General features: G+C 40.5%; 1 protein-coding gene across 10 annotated transcripts in view; it reads left to right on the top strand.

The window, feature by feature from the left end:
- The first annotated feature begins 270 nt into the window (after window positions 1-270).
- m1ap (meiosis 1 associated protein) overlaps window positions 271-21,672 on the top strand; it is a 29,026-nt gene continuing 7,624 nt past the window's right edge. For 4 of the 10 annotated variants that reach the window (XM_053858983.1, XM_053858982.1, XM_053858976.1 and 1 more), the window contains exons 1-11: window positions 418-485; window positions 3,470-3,729; window positions 3,813-4,010; window positions 8,723-8,888; window positions 17,539-17,694; window positions 17,864-18,023; window positions 18,462-18,603; window positions 19,057-19,114; window positions 19,392-19,534; window positions 19,823-19,938; window positions 20,696-20,768. In XM_053858983.1, the coding sequence (XP_053714958.1) occupies window positions 458-485; window positions 3,470-3,729; window positions 3,813-4,010; window positions 8,723-8,888; window positions 17,539-17,694; window positions 17,864-18,023; window positions 18,462-18,603; window positions 19,057-19,114; window positions 19,392-19,534; window positions 19,823-19,938; window positions 20,696-20,768 (1,500 nt within the window). In that variant the 5' untranslated portion in view covers window positions 418-457. Of the gene's footprint in view, window positions 388-417; window positions 486-3,469; window positions 3,730-3,812; window positions 4,011-8,722; window positions 8,889-17,538; window positions 17,695-17,863; window positions 18,024-18,461; window positions 18,604-19,056; window positions 19,115-19,391; window positions 19,535-19,822; window positions 19,939-20,695; window positions 20,769-21,672 lie in introns of those variants that run through there. The other 6 variants (XM_053858980.1, XM_053858981.1, XM_053858979.1 and 3 more) reach the window with 6 other exon arrangements.

Below are 21,672 nucleotides of genomic sequence, written 5' to 3'. Positions count from 1 at the left end.
CATTGTAGCAAAATAATAGTCCCCGCTGCTTCTTGAGAAAATGCAATGTGATTTTACAAATCAAAAGTGTATCCTGCAAAATAATACAAAAATGAAATACAAAATAAATATATACATCTGATATATAGATTAAAAAAAAATCAGAATACATAACATACATAACCTACAAACATGGACGGATATGTATCCAGCTATATGTTGTCCAGAGATGTGGAACAACGAAGGTTACCATCTATTAAACGTGTATCATCTTTGGCTCCAAGTAGCTATGTCATCTGTTAGCCTCTTAGCTTTTCGGACTTCACACTGTTGCATGCTCTAGCAAGAACTAACATGAAAGTGCTGACGTAATAGTTGTGGAGCAGTCGAGGAAGCTACTGATGCAAGGTGAGCTAGCTGTTATCTGGTGAGGGGGGATTCGTTTGAAACGTGTAGTAATGGTGGAATTCTCGGTGGAATGAAGAAAAGTAACGAACGTGTTGCAGGTAATGCTAGTGCAGTGACGTCATTTTTGTTTGTGTACATTATTGACCAAGTTTGAAATACTTTTACTAATTTGTTTTTTAAAAAAAATGAAACTGAATCCATTAGCAAAATAATATAATATATTAAGGACTTACATCACTGCAAAATGATGTCATGTTACAGGTGCAAGATGCAGGTGCAGATTTGAATATAGTAAGATAATGTGCCAGATTATTTTGAAAAGAATTACATCATTCCCTCAACGGATTATTCAAATTAAAATCCTGCCTCATTATATATCACATAGGTTGTCATAGGATGCAGGAGGAACAGCAAGACTTTCATGTGGTGTAAAAAAATATTACATATCTGATATGTTACAAAGATGTTGGGAGTATCTCTGTTGACTGTATTCATGTGCGATCAAAGCCGTCTGCGTGAAGCGTCTCATCCGTACTAGCATGAAGCACAGATCACAGAAATGAGTCAGAGATGGATCAGAAAGGCCCTGCATCAAAAGGAAAACACACAATCTGCCCTTTATATTGCTGGTTAAATGGCTCTCTTTGAGAACATCAAAACATAGTTAAATAGTATTTTAAGGATCAGGGATAGCGAGAAATAGGCAGAGGGCTTTCTTAGAACTTTTGTCAAGCGTGCATGTGTTGTGTATATTATTACGGTGTCTGTTGATATGTTTTCTTTGTATATTCTGTTGCTATTTGGATTTCAAATGTGATTTCATTTTGCTCATTGCGAGTGGTGAGGTTCAGGTATAATTCCGACACTCATGAATGATCATATTGCAATCAAAATACATCATACATAAATAGCATTAAGACCTACATTTACATTCAACGGTTTGAAATATCTATTTACTGCATGTTTTATTTCTTTTGTTATGGCACAGTGTACTTATACATCAAACACATTTTTTTGTAAAGTTATAACTCAGTATCTGATTTAACCTCTGTTTGTGTCTTATGCTGAGCTTTCTGATCTACAGATGGATTTTAATCTACCCATTGAGCACCCAGCTCCAGAGCTTTGTCCTTTTGAGGACGTTTGGCTTAGTTAGGACAGTCTCACAAGGTTAAGCTTGAATTTGCAGATTAAAACTTCTTTTAAAAAACTGGGTCGTTATAATTAGTTTTAAGTTTGGTTAAGAATCCTGGTTAAGGTTAGCCATTTGTTTGGAGTATTTAGGTTTAAAGTGAGAGGCGGCGGAAACACACATTGTGTGTGTGTGTGTGTGTGTGTGTGTGTGTGTGTGTGTGTGTGTGTGTGTGTGTGTGTGTGTGTGTGTGTGTGCGTGTGTGCGTGTGTGTGCGTGCGCGCGCGTGTGTGAGTGTGTGTGTGTACATGTCTCAGAATCCCAGACAATCCTGCGAGATGGGGAAGATGTGGTGGTGCTGATGTTTCCTGTTCTCGCTGTCTCTTTAATTTTTTAATTTTGACTAAGGCTCAGTTGGGATAGTGACGCGTTTTGTGTGGTGTGTTAATTGAGAGCAACCTCTTCCTATCTTTAGATCTTGACCTGTGGCTGCCACAGGAAAACTCCTATCACTAAAATTTACTGCTGGGGCTCCAATAAATGTAACAGTGATGATAAATCACCTGGATGGTTCAGTGGACTGCACCTGACATGACAGTGTTACTGGCTGTGTAAATGCCAAACATGGGCAAGTGTCCATTGTCATGAGTTGGTTTTGGTTGCACTCGACATCTTGGTTTTGTCTACAGGCCTTTTCTTATTCTTCTCAAGATTGTTTTTTTTTTTAGGTTGGGACTTTCTTTTGCCTTTAGTTAGACGTTATTCTTACCATTATCTGTGGCGCTATACAGGGAAAATGAATCATTGACATTGCCAGAAACATTGTCATCCTCTATATAGTCAATCATTCACGCAATTTTTCTTGTTGGAATTTGGTCCGGCTCACTCAAACTGAACCCCTAATGAAAAGCTACATGTGCAAGATAATAGTTAAACACAGTTTGGTGTTTTTCTCTGATGCAAGAGAATAATTAACACCAATTCAAGACATCCAAGGAAAAAGTCTATTTTTCGCTTGTTTAAGTTCCCCTGAGTCGTAATTGCACATAACCTACTTTAGTAGAAACTGCTCCTCAGAAGTCGCCCCACAAATTTTGGTAACCCGGATTCTGTTGTATTATGTAACGTCCTGTGTGAGCCCATTTGCTCTTCTATTTATAGTGCTGCTGCTGACGATAACAACTAAAGCAAGAACGCCTACTAAAACATTTGATTCAATTAAGTATGAAATGACTTTCTGTTTGGAGATTGCCTTTGCATACTACCGCTAAACAATGTTTGAAGGTTTATGAATGAAATATGAGGCTTCAGAGTTGTTGACTGTTAATTAATTGAGCCATGGAATGCAGACGCATTAATTGTATAATGATGCAACAGATCCAGGGTAATGAGGCTCAGGAGGGCTAAATGGGCAGTTGTAATGTAAGTGACTGATTGAATTGTTATGTTTGCTGTCATTTCACCAGTGATAATGGTCTCCATTACTTAATTATAATTGACAGATGCTGCAGACCTTAGAGCCCTCATATGCCCATAAACCTGCTGCAGAAACACCTACTTCGTGGAAACCAGTATGATGACACTCCAAGTAGGGCATTATACAGCCACTATATAATTCCAATTATAAGTCTAATATCTCAGGTTTAGCAGTTTAGGGAATGCTCAGAAGGCCCTCTAGCTAAAGGCCTGGTAGTGCATTAACCTGAGAAGAAAAACTTTTCAGTTCATGGTTTTACGCTCTTTAGAAAGAATTAAAAAAAGATTTTCAAAGTCAGCATTTGTATATTTTAAGTTACTGATGAAAAGTGACCTCATACGAATAACACTCTATTCTGCGACCACAGTGGAATGCATAAAATTTTTGCTCTGTTATATCAGTAAAAGCTTATCTTTCCTGTATTTTACTCTCTGACTCTCTGCTTCTTTTCCTGGGCATCTTTTTTTTCCCAGAAATAGAGAACAGCAATAGAGCAATCAGTTCATCCATCGCCAGCAAATACGTGTATTGGTCTTCATCCTTCATGCAGCAGCCGGCCAGGGTTCTGATTGTTGAGGCGCTCCCCCCGTGGTGGTCCAACACCAAAATGGTGGTCTGTAACGCTCTGGATAACTTCCTGTCTTTGGCCTGCAGTCTGGAAGGACCATGTCGGATTCCTCTGCTGAGCTTGTATGCTGTCAGCAGACAGCAGGAATGCTTGCTTCCTTTTGTGGTGAGAAGTTGTTTATTTTTCACTCCACCTTATGCGTTTCCTAGTTCTTATCCTTTTAATTTATGCCCTTGTTTGATGACTAGAGAGTTCGGGGGAACTTTGCAAGGCTAAATTCATGTGTGGAGGATCTCAGGTCTATTCCCGTGGAAGGCTGCATCAGAGGGGTTGCCCGGGGAGCTGAGATGCTGGCACAGGCCGTTCTGGACAGCCTGCAGCAGTTTAAGCAGTATGCCCGGCACACTGGAGCTGGAAACCAAACCAAGAGCTGCCTGACTGTGGAGGTACAGGGAAGTCACACCTTTAGATAACATTAGATGGCCTTTATTATTCAGGTACATCATTTAACCATTAAGCATATTCGATTCTGTTTCTGCATTCATAAGGTACTGCAGATCACCCAAGCTTAACTCTGGCTACTCTGTATCAGGAAGGATATTCAAGGCAGTTAGCCATAGTTACTTCAATGGCAAAGAAATAGAAGAACCAAAAATTAGACTCAGCTGTTGTACGCCATACACAAATTTTTAACAAGAAACACAAAACAGACATACACACTACTGTCTGGTCCAGGCAGGTCAGCTGTTCTTACCCCCATACTCATGAGAAGCTGACAGTTTGCTGAGATTGGTGAGAAGGAAAGTTTCAGCCCGCCTCTGCCCACGGCTGCTGTCATGAAGGTTTCCCACATGACGCATGTGCTTGTCGCTGCACTTAAACTCCATAGAATGGTGCACTTTGAAGTTAAGATCACTCACAGTCAAAGCCCCACTTCATCACCACAGGTTAGTTAAGATCATAACAACGTAAAACACTGAACTGACTTGAATGACACCTTGCTTCATCATGTGACATAGCGGACCCTTTCCAGCACTGCTGAATTCAATAAGGAGTTGGCCTGGTCTGAGCTGCGCCAGATGCAGTCTGATGAACTTTCTATAGCAATAAATTCAAAACTGGGCATCATCTTGAACAGGGAGGAAAACTAAAGTGTTACTTCAGTAATACACATGTCAATAAATTGTAGTGTGTATTGAAACATATTTAGCCAAAAATAAATAAATATAAATAATAGACAGCATGAAAAATGTAAGTTAAGATTCTTCCAATTTTGCCATAAGGCCTACTGCAGTAATTACACACATATGTGAAAGCTCTGTGCCAAATATTTGTCTGGAAGGACCCTTGAGATGCTTCATGAAGACCTGTGTATTCAGTTGTCACTGAAACAGAGCTGCTTTGATATCCATTCTTTATTCCTGATGCTAATGTGGAGAAGAGGCTCCACTTGAACATGCTAAATGAGCTCTCACAGTGTAATATGTAAAAACATATTGAGGGGAGACTCTCATTAGCATTTTTGAGAGCTTAAAAACCTCTTCACTTTACTGGCAGGAAACTCTTATCGATGCACTTAGAACGAGTGTGTTTGAAAGCAGGATCTAAGTTCCGTTCATCAGCAGTCCCTTGTTTTTCTCAGGTTTGTTTTTACTTTGTACTTGAACAGAAAAGGATGTTTAACTAACAGGATGTCCAATGTCCTTTATGCTCAATTTTCTGTTGAGCTGTTAACATTGTGCGTCACACATCTAATGGTCTCCCAAAGGATGAAGCCATGTGCAGTCTAGGTTCTAAACTCCACACAGTAGTGCCACTGTAACTGGATCACATCGAAATTAGAACCTAATGGAAGCTACTAATGGAGATCAATCTGATTTCATGGTGCTAAGGCTGATGACCTGTAGTAGCTTCTGAATGGGAAAAATGTTTCTACCCTATTTTTGTATTCCTTTTTTGTTAACATGGGCCTAGTTACTAAAACTCAATATTTATTCTTCCCGTGCTTTCCTTTATTTAAATGGTAATGATTTGAATGACTTCATACCGTATGTTCAAAACTCAGTCTTTCCTCATATTGAGTTTGTCTTTGTAAACAGTGTGTTTGAGATGAGATCTGTTCATCGCTGTGATGAATGTATCTGGGTTTTTCAGCTGGGTTTTCCCACCCACATGTACACTCACAGAGATGGGTGTATTGTAGTTTTGATTGCCAATTTGGGTATTCAGCATCACACATTGCTCCTTTGCATACCATGTGTTTATGTGTGATCTGTTGAGAATGATTTTCTGCAGAGGCATGGGAAAATATCCATAACAGATCACTTCAAGCTTGCAGACAGAGTGACAAAACAACATGAAACTGGAGCATCAATTCTCTTGGACTGGGGTGGAGGCAAACTTCTGATTAATGACTGGCACACAGTCTGAAGTTTGCAAATAGTTCCAGAGATGAGAAGGCAGCAGTTTAAAAATATATCTGTCAAGGATTGAGCGAGACTTTCCTGCTATATGAGCCCTCAATGATGATGGTTATTCAGAAGCTGGCGCATGGAAGTAGAAAGGGCTCTTCAGACAAGAATTCTGAAGTTTGTTAGATTGGAAGAGACTTAGGCTGTAAGTACAGGATAGTTAGGGGACAAACTTGATGGTACCTGGTACTTGTCTATTGGGCCACTTATGGATCAGGACCTTGGTACGTCAGGGAACTGGTTAACTTTATACCATTGTCCGCCCTCTCTGTTGAGCATCAGCCTGTCGGCTCAGTCACTAAGAGAATCATTTCACGCCAGGAATTCACAAAAATTGCTGTCTTGCAAGGGCATCATAAATCAGTGTGGCAAGGTATGGCCATACCTTAGCTTCAGCAGAAAACACAATCATGAAATTGGATCCTGATGTCATACTGACAACTACTTGTATAAAGCTGTCGAAGACAACACATTCTCTCTCCTAATGCATCAAGTTGTAATGATATAAGTGGACAGTCACACTTTAGATCAGAGAACATACTGCTCTGGAAAAAATAGAGATCACTGCAAAAAGGTCAGTATTTCTGATTTTACATTTTATAGGTATGTGTTCAAGTAAAATGAACATTTTTTATTCAATATATAATCTACAGGCAATATTTTGTCTTCCAAATAAGAATACTATCATTTTGAGTATTAGTTTGCAGAAAATGACAAACGGGTCAAAATAACAAAAAAGGATGCAATGTTTTCAGACCTCATATCATGCAAAGAAAACAAGATCATTCATTTAATTTAAAAACATCACAATACTCATGTTTTAACTTGACAAATCAATATTTGGTGCAATTAGCCAGATTTTTCATCTCAGCTTTCATGCGTCTTGGCATGCTCTCCACCAGTCTTTTACATTTCTTGGGTGACTTTATTCCACTCCTGGTGCAACAATTCAAGTGGCTCAAATTTGTTTGATGGCGTGCAACCATCAGTGTTGCTCTTCATCACACTCCAGAGGTTTTCAATGGGGTTCAGGTCCGGAGATTGGGCTGGGCATGAGAGAGTCTTGATCTGGTGGTCGGTCGTCCACACCTGATAGACCTGGCTGTGAGGCATGGAGCATTGTCCTGCTGGAAAAAACAATCCTCAGAACTGGGGAACATTGTCAAAGCAGAAGAAAGCAAGTTTTCTTCCAATGTGGCTCATGCATCCTTTGCAAAGATGAATATGCACAATTCCAGCCTTGCTGAAGCCTCCCAGATTGTCACCCCTCCTCTGCCAAATTTCACAGTAGGTGCAAGACACTGTGACTTGTAGGCCTCTCTACATCTCTGTCCAACCATGAGACAACCAGCTGTTGGGCAAAGCTGAAATATGGAGGAAGTACCTTTTATCCATGTACTGTTTTGCACTATTATACCGAAAATATAAACGATGATAACGTCAATGAATTATATTTGAATAAATCTGTGTGCTCGGATTTTCCAAGCAGGTTTTGGAAATCGTTTGTGCTGCCATTTTGCCTGTCAAAATCAGATTCTTAACGATTCTCTATTTGTTGAAAGAGTTCATTCAGGTTGTCAGACAATTACAAAGAAAACGGTCGGCTCGGCTATTGATGTGCAACGTTTTTCCTTGTTGCCTGTTATCCTTCTGACCTTATTTATTGAGCAAATATGTAAAAGCAGATGCAAAATAATTTATTGGATGTTAGCTAGTTTTGAGCATCAATAGAGACCATTTATTGCAATGCTCATGGGAATATATGGAACAAAGTATAAAGATAGCCCTTAAGTTGTTATTGCACATTTCTCGGAAAACTCATAAATAAGAGGCGAACAGGAGGTTGGCTGAGAACTGAGTCCTTGTTCGTTCTAAATTTGTCCTTCACAAGGAGCTGGCTGGATGATGTGGATTTCTAAAATCCAGCCGACTTTAGTAGGAAGCTGAAGATTACAGGAAGACTTGAGGTTTCTGACAGCAGCAGATATGAAAAGCACCATTAGCAGACAGAGATACTCAACAGTGTGTGTGTATGCGTGTGTGTGTGTTCGAATGTGGGAGGCTAACCATGGACAGAATCCCCATAATAATCCAATTAAAATAGTAATTTTCTGCTCAAACGTTATCAGTTTCCTGTCATTAGTGATGTCACTTCCAAAGCAAAACTAATTTGGGGTCTTTCCATTGGCAGACACAACAGGATTTGGGATTTATGATAAATACATAGAAACGGGATGGTTGAGATGCTCCCGTATTGTTGTGCGATAACAGGAGTCTCAGAGCCAGAGAGGAGTGTGGGACCAGCTCAAGTCAGATGCCTTCTCGTTCACAATGGAGCATTCTCAATGGTTTCTAACTGGACGATCTGTTGCAAAACAGTACATTTGCAGAGCAGATATGAAAGATGTCATTCCAAAGGGACAATCTAAGAATGCACTGTTCAGTAGTCCTCAAAGTTTAAAAAAAATGTCATTCGTATTTTAATGCTTTTTAAATGAAGTGGCAGTCAAGTAATCATGTTGACCTAAGGAAACACTCTTGCAATGACCTACTCCTGCTGTTAGTATGCAAAGTAAAACCCTGAAGAATTACAATAAGTTGAGGTAAAAATAATATGACTTTGCATGAAGGAAAATGAAGTAACTGACAACTATTATTGTCTTGTTTTCCCCACGCAATGTTACCAGGTGACAGTGCTGACCAGTCAGGCCGGGCGAGACCTTGTGCAACTTTTAGTAGCAGGTCTTAAAGATGCAGATCTGGTGCCACTTAAACGTCTTACGGTTGTTCAGCTGGTCGCAGACACTGATTGGAGTCAAGACTCGCCTGAAGCTCTTCACACTGAGAATGAAGGTCAGTGAACAAACACTTGCACCAAATGTCTAAAAACAGGCAAAAATGGATTTCCACTTTCAGACTAACAGCTGCTTCCTTGTGTTGAAAGGTATACATTGATTTTGTCGTGTGTGTGTGTCCTGCACATCTTTTGGTGCGGTGTATTCTTGTGTAAGTTCAGCAGCACAAAAGCTTTCTCTTTTTGGAGATCTTTTGTGCTAGAAATGTACTATGTAATGTATTTTAATTACATTTAAAATAATTCCTGTATAATTAAGTTTTAAATGTATTATATCTAAGACGTCTATATATATTACAGTCTAAGAAACTAGACCAATAAAGAAAGAGGGAAAAAAAGCAATGAAGGCCAAAAGCAGCAGCTTGTGTGTCTCTCTTCTGTCCCTTGCTGCGGAAGCAACTCCTCCGCACTGGGAGATTTTATTATTTTGCTTGATGAAATTGGGGTCAATATTTGAAATTGTGTAAGGCGGACTATTTCATTAAAGTGGCTTTTGGTGCGCAGCTGACAAGTTCAGGGACACTACTATAAGGACAAGAAAAAAAGTAAAGATGTTTGTTCATTGGGTTCATTCTGTTTGTGTGACTTCATTATGTTGAGATGAGAACATTTTCCCTTATTTCTCCTGTAATATTTAGTTATTTATTTCTGATTTGACCTTTTTCCTACACACACCCTGTCGACATCGAATCTGTGAACATAAGATTGTGCACAGTGAAAGTGCTTCAGTGATGAGCAAACTTATGCTGCATAAGGTTCACAACAACATTTTTGTGGTTTTATCCTTAGGTTTTTTTAAATAAACAATTTTCTGTCCATCAACGTAAACCCCTTTCAGATTCATATGAAACTTGATACTGAAGCACCTAAGCAGGTGAATAGATCCATTATAGGATACAGCTGCTAAGCAGCATTTAAGTCTCGACTGAGGGCACCTTGATATTGTTCTTTATTTACCAGCCATGTCAGAAGTCTTTTGAGTTGCCTCTTTTTCCACTTAGGTTGAAGCTGATATTCATTCTGCATCAACTATGGGAGGTAACAATTCCTCTTGTGCGTAGATAATGCTGCGTCAAGATTTACCACTACAGTGCTGTCATTGTTGCTTTGGTTTGGGAAACTGCACATTTGCATAGTGAGTGGGACTAATAATTGTAAATATGTGGCATTCATTGGTTCACATAGTCAGGAAACAGCTTACACAGCAACTGGGGTCTGTGTCCTACTGGATGTGGTGGGAGATGTTGATTTTGGATTGCCACTTCACAATTGCCGTTGTGTCTCTATCTGGGGAGCAGTAAAATAGACAAAACTGCTGAGATTCCCGAAGACATTCATCAGCATTTTTGCATCCCACTAGTGAAGGATTATATCCTATAATATATTCTCCTAATCCCTCTTGTTGTTGATGGATTTCTGTTCCTGTCCTCACTTCCTTCTGTCACTGTTTACAACACAAGCCTAGTGTTTCGTCTTCCACGTTCTCAATGGCAGCTCCAGTTGAACAGGATATAAGAAGCTTTAAAAATGAGCAGCCAGGTGTGTGGGTGGGTGCATTGTCTGTGTGGTCCCCTCTAATCTAATCTTGCTATATCATTTTCACTTTCTTTTTAATTATGCTCAGCTTCGTTAGATCTGTCCTGTTCCATCACTGCTCCGCAGAGATGAGACCAAGTATAACTCCTCGCACTCCTTTTAATTACGTAAGACTTCTCCACCTTATTTTCTGCTCCTGTCACTTTTTGGAGGAAGGGTGTAATATTTCTCCACCTTATTTTTGTCGTACACGCTCCTTATTCCATTACCTTTCTTTTTAATTTCATGCAACATATCCTACCACTTCTGTTCCGTCACTTCACGGTTTATCAGCCCTGTATGAAATTACTGCATTGCAGACATGACGATCTTTTTTGTTGAAGTTTCATTTAGTCTTATACTCATCTGTATACTGCAATCCTACTATTCTGGGTTACATTCTGGAACCTAAATATCCTCAGCATGCAACCTTTTTCACTCTCTCCCATCCTTTAACATGGTGAGGAGTTTCATCATCTGTACTAAGGTAGTCAAAAATATTGATTCAGTGATATCATATATATAGATATACATATGCTGCATTCTAGTTACCAACGAAGTTGGAAGTCTGAGCTGGGAATGATGTCACAACTGAGTCTTGTGCTTTCCAGTTATCGAGGTTGGAAAGGAAGATGCTGATACCCAACCCTTAGAAGATGCAGACCATTTACCCTTTATGCAGCAGAGCTATCACAAAAGGATGTGAACTGTAGAAGGAGAGGATGCATAATGCTGGCATAGGTGGCTCATTCATTCATTTTCGCTGAGCCAGTTGGTACCTAGGATAAAAACAGTGTTCTATGATTATCACACCTCATCTTACAGACATTTGTGTACAGTGTCCAAAACCATCTAGACACACAAGTCGAATCAGCCCAAGCTTTTATAGAAAAGGAAAGCGAACTAATTTAATTGAAGTCGGTACCCTCTTCCATAATATCAAACTCATTCTTTTATTGAGTCCCTAATGATACAGGCTTGATGTGTATGGTTTCTACTGATATGCTGCTCAAAATGTTCTCTCATGCGGAATCAATAAAGAAACATCATTATTATTTGTAGGGATGAGCACCAGAGATTTGTCTGCAGGTTGCACCCCTAAAGTATTTACTTGTCACCTCAGCACACGCTCATATCCATATGGTTGTTGTGGATGGTTAGAAGAAACATAATATGTTGGAAAATATATCAAACAAATGGAATACACAAAGAGAAGATTTGGCTAATTTTTCTCCGGTGCCACCCACATACTGGACTGCGGTTAATTCAACAGAAGCAAATACAGAATTTCAGGACCGTTAAAACATGCAAAAACAAATAGGAAAAAAATTGTCGCGTTTTTTCATAATTTTAGGTCATTTTCTTTGCTTAGTGACTCCTCCAGAACACTTAAGCCATTTCCTCAACGCACAAAGTAATGCTCGAGACAGGCGTCATCCCGTAAATCCATTCAATGTCTAAAAAGTAATGACAGTGAAAGTCTCTGGAGGATGGTGTAATCCTCTGGCCTGCAGCCAACCCTGATGAGGGAGGTGTCAGGCGAGTGTGGGTTCATCTCTTTCTTTCACATGACTGAGATGTAGTTCTCCATTGCACTGATAATGTGGGACCTCTGAGTAACATTTGGCGTTCAGAAATAAGTGAACTTAATATATTTGTCTGTGGCTGATAAGAGCAGGTATTTTGATAAATATATACAAAGATGTTTCAATTGGTCGGAGCTCTGAACCTTAACCATGGGTCCACATCACAAAAATGCATTTGAAGGTACTTTCAGTTAACTACTTAAAGACATTAGTTGGGGAAATTCAAGGGTCATGGATTTAGAGAACTCTGTCATAGTCGGTTAAGTGAGCTTGTAAATAGTTAATGGGCACATTCCTTAATTTATGTTGAATTGCTCCAGAGCAAAAGCAGCATTCCATCTGACTACCCCCTTCACCTCCCAGCTTCATCAGCATCACCGTGGTTATTCGACCAGGTTGCTGTCTTTCTAAATAGCTTGGTTTCCAACCCAGTCAGCGAGTTCAGTTAATGTGCGGTTGAGGAAACCCCACCCAGAAATGCGTGCTCTCTCTCTCTCTCTCACACACATGCACAGAGGAAATGAGCTGCTCAGGCTCTGAGATGAAGTTCATAAAGTCAAAAAGAATGTGGTGCAGAGGGCAGACGTCATCATTATTCTCATATCACTTTAAATTTGACACATGATGTTATTAGAGAAATCATATTCAGCACTGTCTACACTCCATCTCAAGGTCGGTCTGTTCTCACCTCAGTGACGTGGGTGGAGCAGCAGGTGGCAACACTGATGGAGGCCAGGCTCACTCATCACTCCAGGATGTAGAAGCTATTAACGGCTTGTAGAGAGACGGCTGGTCACTCTTGTGTCATATAATCACACACACACACCTCCCGTTATCATCAGCAAGTCTAAACAACATCTGGATGTCCTGTGAGAAATGCTGGAGACAATTCGTTGAACATTCAGAATGATCAACATGCCTGAGGGCTAACGTGGACAAACAAGAATCTCAACAGTTTTTTGGAGCATATTTAATATTGGTGTGCAGTTGCTGTGTGCTCTTGTGGGGCTGAAAAGGATAGTCGCATAGGAAGGGTCTAGTGGTCCTGTGTTAAAAAGTGGTGGTGGCTCAGGATTTCCTCTCATTGTTTCTGTGAGACACATTGGTTGGTACCATCACTTCTATGTTGCCTTTAGCCATTTATCATGTGTGACACTTTGTCCCTGCGTCTTTCTTTCTTTCATTTGGTTTTCCTCAATTTGATTTCAAGATCTCAAATCTTTCATGTTAGGGACCCACCCTTGTGGAGTCAACGAAGCAGAGCAAGGACCAGCTGAAAAGATTACCCATGCATCTGTACCTACATCCTGAGATTTTGTGTCATTGTGGCATGACATTTGTCATTTGTGTGTCACTCTGGCAGTAAGTGGTACGGTATATACAGACAGCATTCAAGTGCACTAAAATGACGTCACACAAGATATCATTGTCACATCATTCTGAACTTTTTATTGCCTCTTCAACAAGTCAGCAGCTTTCTTTTATCTTTGAATTATGCTGTCTCCACTGGAGCCACGCTGTTATTATTATGAAATATTATTCCTTCTTTATCGCCGCATCAGCCTGTGTTCTCAATCATCTCACTATAGCTGAGCAGCTTATTTGGTTTTAAAAGAGGAGAGATACTTCTGTTTGAAAAACGTGTGCTTTAAACTTCAAAGTTTGAAAGTTGTTTATTGTGTCATGAACACCTCCTCTCTGTGAATGGAATATTCCAGGCAAATGTATTTTCTCTTGTCATGAACTGTCCTTTCTTCTTTTTCTTCTTCAAAAAGTGAAGCTCATGCAGGAAATAGAATTACACCATTTTACATTATAAGGAACCCCAGTTTGTTCTTGGCACAAGAACTCATCAATGATTCATTTAACACAGCAAAAGAGTGCTGAGTCATGGGTGAAGCAACTTGATTGTGAGTTTGCAGCTTTTTTCCTAGGCCAGGAGATACTTTGACATTCCAACACTCTTTGGTCCTTGTTCTCCTCCTGCATGCACACATATCCATTAACATTGTTTTTAAGCTAAGCTCTATTTTTGCCACAACAACAATTACTGTGGCTTCAAGTTACTGCGCCAAGCAGGTTTGGTTCATCATAATGTTTCAGGGTTTCGGAGTGTTTCACTGTGCTCAGGACTGAGTGTTAATACAAATGTGGTTTGCGGCCAAAGGCGAACTCGGATGGTGAGCTGTTGTCGAGGTTTGTGAAATGATTCCCGTAGGAAAGGATTGAGGTGGTAGTTTAAGGGCGAGGATGGATTAGATAACTCTTTGGACGCTATTCTTACAGTCTTGGCGTACAGAGGACGTCATTGTTGATGTTGTGTTGTCTCTTTCAAGTGTCAATCAACTTAATATGGCTGCCATTATCAGATGCGTCCTTGAGGCATTTCTGCCACAAGTCACTGGTAAGTGGAGTGTTTGTTTCAGTCCAGACGATCAATGTCTGATTTGTCCTAAACTGCATCAATGAGCTTTTCATCAATAACAAGGGCGCTGTTGTGGTGTCAGAGGACACTCATCCACTCTGCATTCATGCCCATGTGTCTGAGAGATGATTCACATTTGGGTTATTACGTTCCCCTACTCACACGTCAATGATCATAGAGACATTCAGGTGATGAATTTGAAATTCTGTCCTACTGGTTAAAAGAACCCTAAAAAAACTTCTTGATGTGAAGTCAAAACTGCTAAGATGGTGAAGGTGTTTCTTTTACGGATTTCATTGGACCAAATTGTTTGGAATATTCTTTAATCGGTGAACAAAACTGCAGTTGTTAGAATGAGGTGGTGAGAAACAATCCTCCACCCAAACATTACTCTACATTTTGGTTTACACAGATTTACTCATCCTTGCTAGACCTTAGTCTCAGCTTTTCCCAGGGAAGACTGTCAGATGGCTTTTCAACTCCCTTGCCAGGGAGATTAAGTCATTTGATGCTTCAATATATGGCTCCTGGGATGGATGCCAGAACCAAAACCAAAACATGTTCTGGAAATGCATTTTAAATAATGAGTGAGTTGTAAGTAACTTCACATTTTTACAGTAGAGCAGCAACCATGGAAGTCATGACTCTGCAGTCTTTACACACGTGCACCGAGACTTAATGAGATTCTGGGTCCTGACCTCAGCATGTGTGTTAATGAAAGCTGCAGTGTGACTGTAGATCACACAGACGGGTCACCTTGTCTGCGATGAGATAACTCTGATCCTCCTACGGCAACTGAGAGACATCGGGAGTGCGAAGGACTCACACACATGTTTACGCACACATATTGAGACGGAGAATGTGAGAATGTCATGTGGTGGTGTGAGGAATCAGGACCAAAATAAATTAGAATATTCTTTTCAATGACCATCACTGCTGGAACCAGTTATGGCCTGATGAGACTTCATGAAACAGCGTCTTCTTTGTCTGAAACCCACTAGATGGCAGTCTCAGCTTTAAAAGCTTTGAATGTCCATGATACCTTGCATTATCTATAAAGATATATGAGAGCGCCACCTACTGAGCTCTGACTCATCAGCTGGTTAAAACTAGACAGGAATTATCTGCAAAACTGTTGTACTTTTTATTGTCTGTTATTTTAACATCCTTGCTGATCATTTGGTTGCTAATGATTTTATGATACTCCAGAAATGCATAATCTCTACTGGGTGAGATATCTTTGTTGGAAATATGTTATTTGTTGCACTGTTTTAGTTTATTAGACCAATTTTCTTAGAATGCCCCAAAACAAGCCTGACCTTATATTTGACTAAACAGTAGTTGCACAGAGCTGGACCTCAGCCTGACAAATGTGCAAACCATCATTGTCACAACATCACACAGGTCCAAAAGGATTTGTGCTTTGAACTGACGATCAAAATGCTTTAATTCGTCTGGTCTCGTAGCTGTTTCGGGATGGTTTCATGTCTATTACCATGGCAGTCTTCAGACTGCTCATTGTTAGTCAGAGCAACTGCTGCGCAGTCTGATTTATAAAGAGCATGATCACGCACAAACACTCAGGCGCCCTCAGCCTGCTGTAATTCAGCCGGTTTTATCTCTTACTCCCTTTTTACCATGCAGATACACACTTAGAGGCCGTCCATCCATCATGACCACGCCCTGACCATGACTCTTCCTCTTATCTCTCTCTGACCAACCTCTTTGTGCAATTTCTTGCCTCTCTTCCTCCCTGCTTCTTTCCCATCTCTTGCCATCTCACTGCTGCTCGCTCCATCTCTGCCTGCCTATTCCCCAGGCACAAATTATTAGCAGGAATGGGAATCGATTTACTTCAACCCAGTTTCCTCCATCTCCAATCAGGCTCGAGCTCTACCTCTACATTTCCATCTCTGGACCAGCAATGAAAGTCGTTTGCTTCACCATCATCATCATCATGCTGGCACATCCCACCATGTCCTTGCTTTTTTCTTCCATTGGCTATTTAACATAAGGTACTCTGAAAAAGTTAATTTGCAACCAAAAACAGTATCTTTTTTTTCTTTCTGTCTTGGTAATCACCTAAATTTGGCTTTAAAAATTCAACATTGTCACTGTCAGACGACACTAGTCATAAAGTGATGAGTCATCAGACAACCCTAAAGCTTGACACTAAAGCAGAGATACATCAGTGCCCCATGTTATGAGCAGACGTGTTGCGCACTTCACAAACCTCCATCCATCTTCACCCCAATGGAATGGAACTCCCCATCCTCATGTAATATCAAAGCTCCTCTACTTGGAATTTTGACCCAGAAAACGCTTCTTCCGCCACATGAAAGAGAAAATGACATTTTCACATCAAAGAAGTAATCTTTCATATTTCCAAAAGATGTTTTTGCCGGAGAGAGTTCAGATCTCATCTCATCCATCTCTGATGCATGTTCTCCACCGCAAGGGTTTCTTCTAGCAGAAATCGACCTTCTGTAACAGCTCCAACTGTAAGAGAGCATTGGAAGCATTAGGAAATCTGTCATGAAACTCACTGTTGCAGCAAACATAACGATGTATTCACTGTTAAAGAGGAGTATATGTACAAGATTTTGTGCTGACTAGTGTGAGCAACCTGATCGTGATGATTGTTGCAACACTTAGATCACGGTCGGACGTGTTGTGGAACTGTTGTATACCGTACTTCTATTGGATGTTGTCTCCCTCTTGTGGCCGAAAAGTTTTATTTCTGCCCTGTGAAGAATATTCATGGGACCTTCGGTTTTGATCAACAAAATACATTCCCTCTTGAAATCCTTTAAAATCTAATAATATATTGCTTATTCAAAGAATGATTGGTTTTAACGTGTGTGTATTATTATTAGTAGTAGTAGTATTAGCAGTAGTAGTATCTGGTTATGTGCTACATTTGACATGTATGTGTTATTTATTCATAAAATCCAAGAATACATCCAACAAACTGTATCACAGATTAAATATTTTGGAGCAATCAGAAGAAAAATGAATTACAACGAAGCTATATTTATTCTATTATTGTGGATGTTTCTTCAGGCAGCCTGATGTTGGCGACAGAGGTGGACCTGCAGCAAGTGAACAGCACCATAGTTGCTGTGGAAACAGCACTGAAGGGATGGCTTCATGAGCAGGGGGGCAACGTGGAGCACCTTCACCTTCTTCTTCCAAACACATTCAACAGTCCTGCTCCAGGTTTGGCCCTGTAAACAGTGCTCATCCTTGGCTCATTGTTATTTAATTGTGAAATACATTAGACACACTGCCATGACACTTTAGCTGTGTTTGGACATATCATTGCTGCAAAGTTCTGTGTTTGATAGGCTTTTGGAGTCTGTGAATTTGAGTTGTATTCTGCCTCTAGTGTGTATTAAGTGTGATAGGCAGGAGCGCCTGATCAGCCCTGCCCTCATCCCCGTGACCCTAAACCTTGGTGTGAAGACAGAGAGTCTGCGTGACTTTATGTCCGACTCTAAATTGCCAGCTCATCAGAGTCAAACACCGCAGAAGATGACCGTGATAAAGTAAGAATGAAAACTAATGTAAAAGTGTTTTCTGTTGAAGCGCAATTTCAAGCAAATCCAATAGTAAGATTATCTTATCTGTCGCATTTCCTCTGAAGATGGTAAGCAGCGGAAAAAAGCTAAAGCCAGAGGGACAGCAGGAAGTGTCACTGATGAATCAGCCACTTCAAAGTCGCTCTTTTATATGATGAGAACTAACAGTCAAAGGTTCCGACGCTGTGTTGAACGTGCCCGTGCTGTCATCGTGGGAATACATTTGCTGTCTTGCTGTCAACAAAATGGATGTGTTAGCCATCTAGTTGCACGGCTACTGTTAGAATTATGTGAAGTAGGCAATCGAATACAACATCAAAAAGTGTTGCCACAAGCCATCATCAAGAAGGATTTTTTTTATTTCAATGAAGACCATTCTACCAAACATATCTGTTTGTGCTCCAGGTCTCTGCGTGCAAGCACTCTCTGTGAGAGTGTGATGTACGGTCTGCCACTAGTGGTCCGGCCCACCAGCTGCTGGCAGCTGGACTGGGATGAGTTGGAGACCAACCACAACTTGTTTCATGCTCTTTGCCAGACTCTATTGGTACGTTCATGCGACTGATTCCCAACTGTACAGATCGGCTGAAGAAGAAAAGAACAAGCAGAAGAAAAGTCTTTCTCCTTCATTTTGTGAATTTAATGATATAAAATAAGGAGAAAATTGGATTAAGGCTCATTGTGCCATGACAGCATCATGTGTAAAATATGTTCATTGATTATGTATTTGTTTTTTGTAACATATATTTTATTTAAAGATTGTTAATATAAATATTAAATAGGAAAAGTGGTGGAGATCATGGTAACAGTACTTTAAAAAAAATAATGTTAAATGTATAGTACTGTTCCCTCTGAAATCTTACAATATCTATCAGTTTCTCTACTTTGCTGTGACCTCATGTGGCCCCTGGGCCGCACTTTGTCCACCTCTGGTCTAGAACTATTCACTTGTTTAGTCTGTAAGAACAGGCTCATCATGCTCGACTGTTTCACTCCTCAGAGTCAAGACTTGTTCCTGCTGCTGCAAGTGGAACCATCACAGATGTCGACATCTGTAGGTCTGTTGTGAAGAAGTTCACCAACACAAGAGCTAGAATAGCATTGAAACACACGTCCATTAAAATAAAAGGATAGCATCCACTCTACTTCACCCAAGGGGTGTTTTAATTCAGTTTGTGCCCGTATTGACCAGGAATGATCACTGTGTTGGATAGAGTTCAACATTAATTCTGTTTAGATGTCTTTGTTCAAATGTTCAGCTCAAGCCACATTTTCATTCAAAGGTGGAAGTTCTATTTCTGCCTCTGTCTTACTGTCGGTGTGACTGACACACAGGTCTGTATTCTCACTACGTCCTGCAAGCCTCACCAACTCTCACCCTTCTGCTGAAGCCAGTGGCCTCCAGAGAATTGCTTCTGCCCTGCCCACTAGTGGTTCCGACCCAAGACCCGACTGCTGAAGCTACACAGACCATAATGGTGGGTGGTAAAGGAAAGCATACGATTACCCGATGTTGTATGGAAGTATGAGTAGTCCAGATGATGTACTGTATTCGAGTGAAGCCGCACTTAACATTCGGTCACATGGAGTCTCATTCATTTTTGAACACTAAATGCAAAGATATGAAAAGTGCCTGTAAATTGTATTCTTACTGCTTTACTTTTAAGATGAGTAACAGAAAAGCAGTATGGTAACATTATCACAGTAAGGCTCTAAAAAGGATCCTTGTTTTTCCTGACTTGGGTGGGTCATGTTTGGCTCTTCAGGAAAGTCTGTCTCGGTTGGACCAGGAGGCGTTGTTTAACCCTCTAACTCTGAGCAATAATCTCTACCAACATTTGAGAAGCCTGCGGCTGACACCTCAACCACGATACCCATACAGGTAAGTCATCACACACCACAACTCCTGAGGTCCAAAAGTATTTAAGAGGTTGAGGTTATGGGGATCAACACCAAATGAAGAATCAATATGAAGCAGATTGAGACTAAAATTCTTAAAACTTGAGCCAGCACCCATCGATCACTTGGCCACTAGTTTGCTTTATGCTTTTATGTGACTGTTGCATGTGACTGTGTGAAATGATTAAACTACAGTAAGCACTACTTACTGTCACTTTAGACCTAAGGACGTGGGATGTTAGCCAACCTCCGGCGAGATTTTGCACGAGTTACTTTCCTTTGTGTCTTTGTTGTCCGTACTCCACTCTTGAATCCAAATAGAAATATCAAGGGAACATTGGTGCCAGGTTCAGCTTTCTCACTCTGTAAGTGCACCGTGGCTGAGGTCAAACATGCAATCTCGCCAAGCTTGCAACGGAAGCCCTGTTTGAAAAAAGTGCTGAGTATTTTTTATAATTCACATATTCTGAAGGAAAGCATTGACTTGTTGAGTCATTGACTGCAAGCTCTAGTCAAGACCCAAGTCATGAGTAGCAAGTCAAAGTCAAGTCGAGTCTTTTACCAGTGTTTGTGAAGCAAGTGGCAAGTCCTCTATCTGGCACTCAACAGGAGCGCTAAATGTATTTATTTGGGGGATCTCTGCATGGAATTTGTTGTTTCGTTTGTGCCAAGGCGTCATGTTTTGCCGAAGAAAACAAAAAACGCTGCATGCATTCTTTCTATTTTTTCCGTACTTTCAGACTCCAGTCACCCGTTCGCAGGTCACAGCCACACGAGGGCGCCAGAGCTGCAGGCCTCAGACAGCAGCGTCAGGTAGACTGTTGACACTATTATGTAGAGGTCAAACTTGAGTTGTCATCTGTCTAAAGTTATTATTTTTTTACCTTTAATAGAGCAACATTTAGCCTTTCCATATTCATGAATTGATAGGCAGAACAAGAAGTACTGAAATTCAGAGAAATAGCGTTGTAGTCAAGACCAAACCAAATGAGACCAAGACATAATCAAGACTATAGAGTATCGAGGCCGAGACAAGGCCAAGATATTTGGAGATCCAGACCGAGTCGAGACTAAGATATTTGGAGGTTGAGACAGAGACTAGGTCTAGACAGTAGGTATAAGGAAACTTGATCCACAACTGAGCTGCAGCGGGTGCAGGTTATTGTTCCATTGGGTAACCAGTCAGGTGTCAGCTGAAACAAGCAGCACCAGTCTGACAATTAACATCCTTCAGTCACCTTACTGGGGCTTAGGTATACTGGTTGCTGCAAAAACATGTAGCCACTGTGGCCCATTTGTGGATCAGTTTGAAAAACATCAAAGAAACAACGCAGCAAAAGTGAGAAGCCAGAATGTGTCTTTTACCAATTATGATTATTATTATGTTTTCTCTGTCGGTCCTGAATAGACCGGTCTTGACTGGAAATCCCGAGTCCACCCAGTCCGAGCACGAGACCCTAAAAAAGTCTCATCTCCCGTACGACAACATTACAGAGTAGTGATTAGAGAGACCGTGGAAGATATCCACAGAATCAAAATGAACTCCAGTTGAGCTCTTTCTCTCATGTTGAGTCATAAGTGTTTTATCAAGTGTTGTAAATGACACTTCTTCTCTAATCTAATCCAATCAGTGGCCACTGTTGAATATCTTAGATTGCACTTCCTGTCATCTTCTGTTCTCTTGTCGACTGTGATCAAGATGTTGTCGCCGTGTAGC

This window comes from Synchiropus splendidus, chromosome 3, assembly GCF_027744825.2.
Source record: "Synchiropus splendidus isolate RoL2022-P1 chromosome 3, RoL_Sspl_1.0, whole genome shotgun sequence".
Classification (NCBI taxonomy): Eukaryota; Metazoa; Chordata; class Actinopteri; order Syngnathiformes; family Callionymidae; genus Synchiropus; species Synchiropus splendidus.
The sequence above is the reverse complement of the archived record's forward strand: the minus strand, read 5'-3'. Positions and strand labels throughout refer to the sequence as shown.